General features: G+C 37.3%; 1 protein-coding gene and 1 long non-coding RNA gene across 3 annotated transcripts in view; one reads left to right on the forward strand and one right to left on the reverse strand.

Annotated features, from left to right (window-relative positions):
• LOC146380389 (uncharacterized) overlaps positions 1–1,377 on the reverse strand; it is a 52,476-nt gene extending 51,099 nt beyond the window's left edge. The window contains exon 1 of the long non-coding RNA XR_014801398.1: positions 1,144–1,377. This is a non-coding gene — a long non-coding RNA (uncharacterized LOC146380389). The remainder of the gene's footprint in view (positions 1–1,143) is intronic.
• A 1,617-nt stretch (positions 1,378–2,994) lies between these two features.
• Positions 2,995–9,748, forward strand: LOC146380390 (phospholipid scramblase 1). 2 transcript variants are annotated; one of them, XM_084939411.1, is made up of 7 exons: positions 2,995–3,103; positions 3,749–3,842; positions 6,191–6,233; positions 6,322–6,542; positions 6,717–6,878; positions 7,387–7,548; positions 7,940–9,748. In XM_084939411.1, exons 2-7 carry the CDS (start codon positions 3,774–3,776, stop codon positions 7,967–7,969), a joined length of 687 nt encoding a protein of 228 aa, XP_084795537.1. In that variant the 5' UTR covers positions 2,995–3,103; positions 3,749–3,773; the 3' UTR covers positions 7,970–9,748. The 2 variants fall into 2 exon arrangements, with proteins under 2 accessions (XP_084795537.1, XP_084795536.1); XM_084939410.1 differs by lacking the exon at positions 2,995–3,103 and adding an exon at positions 3,138–3,494.

Here is a 9,748-nt window from a genome sequence, read left to right on the forward strand (position 1 = left end):
GAGGTGGTATATCATATGAAGGTTTTTTTAAAATATATATGGCTCTGAATTGTAAGGTAAAGACCCTACTAGATCCTAATAAAGAGAACACCCCAACAATCAAGCGAGCCCCTTTGAGCAAGCACTTGGCAACAGTGGAAACAAAAAACTCCCTATAAACAGGAAGAAAATCTCAGGCAGAACCAGGCTCAGGGAGTGGCAGCCATGACTGATTGTGTGTGTATGCTAAAAGTGTACTAACTCTTCTGTCGTGTTGACAACCCAACCATCCATCCATCCAACATACAGATATTGATTACATGAAACAGAAAACAAGCAACCAGGTTTTCAGAAAAAACGTCAGACCAAACAAATCAGAGGCAAGTGCTCATCCCTAAAGATAGCATTAAAACTGAAAATATTCTGGAGCCAAAAACATTCTTTAGCATATCTGTGTTCATGTTTGACTCTGATAACCTTGGATCCACATTTATTGGTTCATAGTTATAGTCAAGACAGATTCTTCAAGATTGGCCATGAAAGGAACAAATTATCTTGATGTCACCGATACGGAGGGAAAGGAATAAAGCCCTCTGTAAGGTGAGACCTCCCTTAAACAAAATGCAATGAGGCTGCTTCAATCTGCTGAGACGGTGTAAAGATGATTCCCTTCACAGGTCGGTGTCTCGTATACCAGTTGTGAAACAAAATCCCACAACTTCAGAGCTCTAGTGGTGTCAACACACCATCCCTCTGTCATACTATCCATGATCATTGTTAGTGCCTTGGGTGACATGACCATACAACCCAGCTTTATGTGCCTATTGCCAGTGTTGGGGTTGGCACTCAATAAAAAAGTAATAAATTACAACCTAACCATTACTTTTCTTAAAAGCAGTTCAGTATGTTACTTAATTACTCACTGTCACATGATTACCAGTTAGCAATATAAACCTTGTGCTTCAGTCCCACACACCAACACAAATCCCCAACATACATAGAATCTTTCTTTTAGTGTTTACATATGAACACAAAACCCACAACAAAAAGCAAAGATGAAACCAGCTCAAAGAAACAAATGCCACAGTATTTAAGTGTTACTGTAGAAACATGAACAGGCACAAACAGGCTTCAAGCCTGACTGCTCATCATTGTCTTTGTTACCTGATAAAGATCAGTCTCTGGCTCCTGGGCTGGGCATGCACTCAGCTTTCAAATCACTCTGGGTTCTTGGCTAGCTTTGTGTTAGCATGCCGTCTGTGCAGGTGCTTCCAAAGAGCAGAAGTTGTGTTAGGACTATAAAGCAGTTGTTTCTGTTCTGGACGGTTTACACTTTGCCATCATTCAATTAAACTAGAACTAATGTTAAATTCTCTGTGGTAAACCGCTCCACCATTTTTCTGCTCCGGAACAGGAACTGAAATCAGCTGATTGCAGCGCAAGTGTGCGAAAAATAAAATGAAATATTTTTTTCTTTTCTTTATATCTACCCAGCATGTAGATAACAAGAAACTTTGTAACACAAGTAATGACATAATAATGAGTTACATTACTGAAAAATGTAATGTGATACAGTACAGTACAGTAACGCATTACACCCAGCTCTGCTATTTTGTGTGCAGATTAGAGTTTAATTAAGTTTAGTTAATTTAGTTTATTTCAAATAAATAAATTTAAATGTTAAATTTATGTTTTAGAGTTCATATGCGTTTCCTTCAACTAACTGTTTTAGTAGTCATGAAAAAAAAAATGGAAATCTTACCAATAATCCACACAACACAAGTGGAAAAATTATTATCAATTTCAACTTAAATTGAATTGATGTGATGTAATGTGATGTTCAACATATTTCTTTCAACCACATGACCAAAACAAAAACATCTCAACTTCTCAGTTTCAGTAGAATATAAAAATAAGAATATATAATATAAAATTATTTCTGTATAGTGATTTTCAGTATAAAAAAAATGTTTTTCAAAATAGAAGCAGTTAAGCCAAAGACAGATAATCAGGGTATTAATGCCAAATGAGTGAGTTTAAAGCCAGATATACTGCAGGGTACTTACCCTTAAGGAAACAATCTTAATAAATGCCATCCATGCTTGCAGGAGGCAGTTTTAACATCTGAAAGTCCTCTGGACATTGCACTATTAACTTTATTATCAAACAACAATTGCATCATAGCACTAAAACACAGGAAGACACAAAAATAACATCTGAGAGCTTAATCAAAGCACATAAACAAGGGATTGTAAAAAAAAAAAGTTCTGTAGTAGAAATCACTGTGTGAGATCAGGTCTGATAAACTGTTGTGACTGATCATATTTTATCTGCATTCAAAAAAAGTTTGACCTTTACGATGCAAAGAAATTAACATATATGACCAAGATCCGGAAAAGCTGTTGTATTTTTTTTTAATATAATATAGATTGAGGCAAAGTAGAAAGCTGTCATGTTGCTCTTACAAATCAAATATTTACATTTTGGGGGTGAATTGCTTTTTGCGTTTTGCTAAAGACGGAAGAAACTATCGGCTTGTTATCAGCAGGCAGTTCAAAAGCACACATATGCGATGTGATTACCATACATGGCAAGGGTTGCTTTCTATGAAGGCACCACTAATATTGGTGTAAATAACGTAACTGCTGGAATTTATTGTAGATTGCTTTGTAAAATCCACAACAAGATGCACAGGTTACAGGATATACTTGAAACCGTTTCACAGAGTTGCGTTTCCTCGTATTTATGGTGACATCAAGAGGATGGAAAAAGAAAATACCAGGAAAACCGATATGTTGCTAACGTGTGCATAATGAATAAATTAAATAGCATTAATTATTAATGTTTGCTTTTTCGATTATACTTATCTATTTTTGGTTTGGTTTTGCTTTTGTGTAATGCAAACGCTCTAATCGTGCAAGTTATTCCTTTTTTATTTTGCTCTATTTTTTTCAGTTCTACTCAAATCTATTTGCTTCCGCTGAGTTCATTTCTATACTCTCATATCGCCATTGGTGCATGCAGATGGGAAGTACAACCACGTCGACCAATGAGATTCGAGTTTTATTCCATTGGTTTGGTTCCGGAGTGGCCCGTTATTATTTTAAGTAGCAGGTTAAAATCGGTGAGTATTTTTTGTCCCTCTTGTAACATCTGGGTGTCTCGCGTCTAGTTAGCACTGCGGAGGGCGTGTAGAGACACTTTCGTGTTGACTGTAGCGCGTCGCTTTGAACGACTGGCTCTATCTGAATCCCAAAGTAGGCAGATCGGGGTGCGCTCTCTGCACCAGCTGACGAAACATTCACGGGTAGTAAACATATTTAACGCGATCGGTCACATAAATCCGCGCTGACTCGATCTGCTTGCTTGAATACGGTCAGTGTGGCTGACACGGGCTTTAGGCCCGCTGTCTTATGTGTAAACAAACGGACTAAGAGGATTTCTCCAGCTGGTGTCTCCCCGTCAGAAGCTCGTCACTTCCAGAACCAACCAAGAATGTCTGTGTCGCCCACCATGTAGGTCTGCAGCCGCTCCCCCACGCTGTGGACTATACCTAAATCGCTGTTGGTTAACAAAAGCATATACTGGACCTTAGAGAGCACAACGATGCCCCCAGACTCTTCTATCGACCTCAAAATACTAGATAGATGTCGAAAATATACGGATCGTTGTCCATTTGCTTCGGTTTAGCAGCATTTGTTCACGACTGTGATTATACATAAGCAGAAGATGGCGCCATTTCTCAGTTTTAAACACTTTTCATCAACAGGTCTCATCAACTCCCTCTGGACGGTATGAACATGTATGCTGTGCCCAGCCCGGGAATACCAGGCTGTCCCCCAGGATTAGAGTACCTGACGCAGGTTGGTAAAGTACAAGTGACTCTAAATGGAGCAATCTGCATAGCCAAAAGTCTAAATTGATGCTCAAGGCCAGACATAATGAGTAATATTACCTTCCTTCTGGTTCCTAACATTAAATAGCCACCTGACACAGCAGAAAATCACATAGCAGTGAAAACTATGGAAACATACCCTGACTTACTCATCCTTTGTGACTACATAGATTAAAACACTGTGTAGCATTGACAATATTTCCTCTAAATTAAATAGCTTAAATTAAATGCTTAACCAAACTGACGTAACTAACAACCCTACATATAATGATCACCACTGATGTTCACACAGGCATTCAGACATGTCACAGTAGGAGAGTGTGAAAAATTAAAGAAAAAGTGACTGAATTCTGTGCAAGCTACACTTGTTACACTTGTTGTTAATAGTGACACTTCTGCTTTTGCTTGCTGTGATAAGTCAACATCTGCCCTGTGAATAAGCTCTGTTGGAAAGAGTTGCTAGTTAGTTGAAGCCACCAGTCTTTTTCTTCATTCCTTGCAGCTTTAGGTCCATTCATTAAAGTTGAGAAGAACATAATGAAGTCCATGGTAAAAGTATATTGATCCACTTAAAATAAAGTGAGATGCACTGCATGTGTTTATTCCAGAGGGTAAGTTGTTATAATTAGTAAAAGATGTGAGACCGGGCTGTTCTGATCCAATCAAAGGCTGTCTTTCAGAACAAAAAAAAATCAAGTCATCAGAGATAGATTGGTACTCATATGCTAGACTGTTTGTTCTCACTGCTTTGCTCAGCTTCTAGAGCTCCATTTAAAGTTTGACAAATTTGAACAGTGACAAAACTTGTCTAGATTAACTGGCTAGCAAAAGTTTGTAGATGAGGCAGTGGCTCTCACATCCTCACTCTGCTGCCATAGCAACAAAACTTTTCTCTGATCCCTCTGGCCTCGCCTGCGCCTCATTGCCTTCATCCTTTTTTTGTTTTAGAAAAAGCTTCTTATGTTCCAGCTTAGTTACCACCAGAGGCCAAAAGTGACAAACACAGTAATGGGAACGCTCCCTCTGTCTCTTCTGGCCTCGCTCTCATAAAATAAGTGTGTGCCAAGTGATTTAAAGTTTATCTGCTGCTTGAATGACCCAAAGAGGGGAGAAAAATACCCTACTACCATTTATGATAAGAGGTATCATATTTTGGGGGGAATGGATTGATCCAGGGCTATAATTATTCTATTCTATTGATTATTTCTATCTGAGATCTAGGGCTACTCATTAAAACAATGAACTATAAAAATAACACTGAAACAAACTGTTTCAGTGTTATTTTTATAGTGCCAAATCACATCAACAGTTGAGTCAAGGCAATTTAATAGTAAAGTAAAAACCCTAAAATAGTGTAGAGAACTCCCCCAAAATAACACAACCCCCTATAAGCAAGCACTTGGCAACCGCAGGAAGAAAAACTCCTTTTAATAGGAAGAAACCTCTGGCAGAACCAGGCAGGGGCAGATGTACAAACGTTTTCTTAGAGTTGCATGAGGGTGGCATGGAAATCAGATTAGGTGGCAAAATCAAAGCCATTTCTTTACACATATGCAGGTGTTACCTTCTGTAATATGTACTATATATGGATAAATACATCAAATGCAGTAAGTATACACATGTTTCATATAAACATCATCTGTATCTTTCTTATTGGCTTTCACCCAAATAATTAAACATTTCAGTTACTTAAAAAAAATGTGAATTTTAATTTTATGTACTGTATAGCCTATATAATGAATAAGCATGTAGCCCAATACAATCCAGAAAACTACACAACATGATGTGGATCAGTTAGAAATACAAGTCTAACTTAAGTTTCACACTCTTCTTATTAGAAATAATCAAATTGTTATACGCCTAAATTTACACAAAATGTCAAAAATGCGCTGTCGGTTGCTACTGACAACAAGAAACAAAGCCGTTTTGCGTTAGGGGCTGAACCATTTTTAATGAGGGGGGGATTATACAGTATATTTTATTTTAGAATTGATATTCAATGCTAATTGAAGCTAGGCTCAAAGTGTTAATGATAGATTATTTTAATATACAACTGTCATATGCAAATCTTGGGTGGTACTAGAGGTGGCAAAAGATTATTTTATGCCACCCCAGGCCACCACAGTAGATCCGCCCCTGGAACCAGGCTCAGAGAGGGGGGGGCTGTTTCCTGTGACTGGGTAGCGGTGAGGAGAGGGAGAAATAATACAGCACCTGTTATTTATGTTTATGCCAGCATATATAACACTACGCCACCAACAGCTGCTCCTCTCAAGTGTCACATAAAAAAATAACATTGCTTATGTGGTTTTCTAGGTGGATCAACTGCTCATCAAACAGAAAGTTGAGTTGATTGAAGGTATAGTATGTAAATAGTTTACTACATGCATATTTTAAGGATGTCTTTAGCGACAGTTGTTCAGTGTGGGTTTTTTTTATCCATGCAGCTCTTATTGGTTTTGAAAGCAATAATAAGTATGAAGTTCGTAATGTCATGGGCCAGAACGTCTTCTACGCTGTCGAGGAGAACGACTGTCTGAGTCGACAGTGTTGCGGTCCCCTGCGCTCCTTCACCATCCACATCCTTGACAATTTTGGACAAGAAATCATCACTGTCACCAGACCACTTAAGTGCATGTCATGCTTCTTCCCTTGTTGTCTACAAGAGGTGAGAGTAACTACGTTTAGACACATCCTCTTTGTATATGTTAAATTACAGTCTTTCCCTTTGATCACCAAATCACTCATTGTTTACACCTTGCACCACATCTTTGATTTTTACATGTATTTTCTAAAAGCTGACTAGAAATGAAACTCTGTTCTTTAATAATGATTCATTCAGCTGGAGGTGCAGGCTCCCCCCGGCAACACAGTGGGCTATGTGATACAACAGTGGCATCCCTTCTCCCCTAAATTTATTGTTGCTAACGAACACAACGAACCTGTACTGAAAATTCATGGGCCTTTCTGCGGATGGAGCTGCCTTCCAGATGTTGACTTTGAGGTGGGTTTACCCAAACACAGAGAAATCCGTGAAATTTGTGAAAACACAACATGACATGGTTACATTCACACCCACTGGACATTATTTTTTTAAAGGAAGCCTCCTCGTGCTCTGAAGCGAGAAATGTGTTTCCAGTAACACAAGCCCATGGCTTGGATGAAGCCACTGCACAGGGCATGCTCTTGTGTGGCATAGTGTAGGCTTTGTTCCATGGCTCAGCTAGTTTTATTAGATTGAGCTGTGAAGGGGATTTGGGTCAGTGATACAGGCCTTTTGCCAGATCCAAAGAAAGGGTAACTGAAGCATGATATTACTATCCCCTAGCTGCTTTGAACTCATTATGGAGCGTACAAATCTCAGATTTCAGTGGCAGCGGGCAAAAAACAAAATCGAATTATGAGCTGTTCGATGATCCTGTTCCAGTAAAACCAAACAAGTCCAGGGAATGACCTTTACGCTAATGCAATACATGTGCACAATTTGTTTTCTTATGCAACTCTTTCCACAGATTTTAACAATCGATGAAGTCAGCAAGATTGGGAAAATCAGTAAGCAGTGGACAGGGCTTCTTAGGGAGGCATTCACAGATTCAGACAACTTTGGTATCCAGTTTCCCATGGATCTGGATGTGAAAATCAAGGCTGTGATGATCGGCGCATGTTTTCTCATTGTAAGTTCAACCTTCACTTACCTTTTAATCAAAATGATTATATGATGTATTAACCTGTCATGTTAAGGCTTTGTAAAGGATGTAATTTTAGAGTTCTTGAGCTGCAGATTAGGTGTAATTTTCAACACCGTCAACCAGCAGCTGACCGACTGACTTAATGTGTAACTTTGCCCTCATTTATTTAGAAATGTGGTTTAGAATCACCTGAATTTCAACTAATAGAAAACAGAGTTTGCTAAATTCTTTCAATATTTTTTACTTTTCTAGAAAATTGGCAGTACAAATTTTATATATGCTTTGGCTGATGCATTTTAACAGACGATTAAGCATTACATCGTTACATTTTTAAACATTTTTATGAACGCTTTCTTTTTCCTTATTTTGCACACAGGATTTCATGTTCTTTGAGTCAACTAACTAGGAGCCAAACCGCATTTCCTTGTACCTCTGCAAGAAGAATGAGGCCTCAAAGCCATGATGATTAGTCCCAAATGCCCTAACATCGAACAGCCTTCAAAGGAATAGTTTAAAGAAAGTACCAAATGGTACCTCAACGTCAACACTTTGCATGAACAAAGAAATAGAAGGTTTGTTTTAGTCTTAGCTGCTCAGGTTTGTTGCAAAATCATGTCATTGGGCTGAAAGTGCAAAATGCAGTTTTCGTTTAGCCAGTGTTCATGAAGATTTCATTATTGTAATTATTATCTTGTATTTATTTAAAGGAAATGTTTTTTTTAATATATTTTTTGCTGTGTGTTTTACATTGTGACCATTAAGTCAATCTGGAACCCCGAAAAAACTTTGCTATTACTGCAAAATAACGTTTAGGGTAAAGATACATTTATATACAAGGAAACAAAAACGGAGCACAGTGGTGTAGGAAAAAAAATAGTTTGGTGTTAATATGGTTAGTATGAAACCCTCATATGCAATGGTCACATTACAAGTAAAGATACTAATTTACTTAATCTACTCTGCTTGTATCTACTGTGTGAGAACTAAGGAACTCGTTTAATTCAGTTATCTGTAGTTCTGATATCCAGTGCCCTGTTTTTTATTGCTTTATGTTTTGGTCATTTGCCACACATAGCGATGTCTGTGCGCACTGCTTTGAACAAGTGTTTGTGTGTCTGTGAGCTATGATTGTACTTGTCTGTGAACAGAAGTTATAATACCATAAAATATTTTTTTTTCCACAGTTTTTTTTTTTAAGGAAAGGGTGGGTGGGAAGTAGAAAGGATGTGCTATAAGCTTGACATACTGTTCTTGTCTTCCCCACTAGAGGGAGCTAGATATTCATTTAAGAATAAGCAGCCCAGATGAACGATATAAATACTTGCTAATGTTATTAGTATCTGATGACATTGTATATTTTTTTGATAAACTCAGGTTGAAATGCATGCTACTACTGTATTACAGTGTTGGTCACTACTGGCTCTGGACGTTACACACCTGCACCTGATACTATGAACATAAAGCGTTCACTGGTTTGTTTTCTTAAATCATTTTGTACATTATATGATTTTAATATCCATATATTGCTTCCATTTTCTTTTATATTACATTTAATTTTGATTATGTTTACCTTTTACATTAATATCCTATAAGACAGTTTTACATGTATCACAATATTGCAGTTTCCAGTACAATAGAATAATATTTTGCAGAAAATGGACATTGGTACTCTTTCACCATACTTCAATTTAAAATTATAATACATATTAATTGTGGCAATCGGTGTGATTAGGGGTGGTATAAAGTATTGTAGCAAAGGCGTTATGTGTCAAACATTCTTTATGAAAAAAATTTTTCACCATGACTGTGTAATCTGTGACTTTACAAACCTGAAAAATTAGCTTCCATCATGAGCCATTTTTACATATTAATACTTAAGCTTTTATTTTTGTAAAAGTACTATATGCTGCCAGTTGGAAGAGATAATATTACTGGTGTAAACTTACATTTTTTTTTGGTGTCCAGAGTGTTTTATTCTGCCTTTAATGTATTGACACTTGTTTTTAGAATAGCCATAAGTGGATATATTTCTCTCTTTATAAACATAATTTTTTTAAACCCCTTAATTATGCGAAACCTAAATAAAAACTTAATAGATGTCTTTTATGAAGTCTGTTTTTTTTCTTTGCATACAGTTGGTTAAGATAATACTCAGTTGAAATAAAATCCAATCCCATTCTCGCCA

The sequence above is a fragment of the Perissodus microlepis genome, chromosome 9, assembly GCF_051167445.1.
Source record: "Perissodus microlepis isolate ML-2025 ecotype Zambia chromosome 9, ASM5116744v1, whole genome shotgun sequence".
NCBI classification, from domain to species: domain Eukaryota; kingdom Metazoa; phylum Chordata; class Actinopteri; order Cichliformes; family Cichlidae; genus Perissodus; species Perissodus microlepis.

Coding starts and splice junctions, on each gene's coding strand:
- LOC146380390 (XM_084939410.1), top strand. CDS start 3,475: ATGTCTGTGTCGCCCACCAT. Junction 6,879..7,386: donor TTCCAGATGTTGACTTTGAG/GTGGGTTTACCC, acceptor CTCTTTCCACAG/ATTTTAACAATCGATGAAGT. Junction 7,549..7,939: donor TCGGCGCATGTTTTCTCATT/GTAAGTTCAACC, acceptor TTTTGCACACAG/GATTTCATGTTCTTTGAGTC.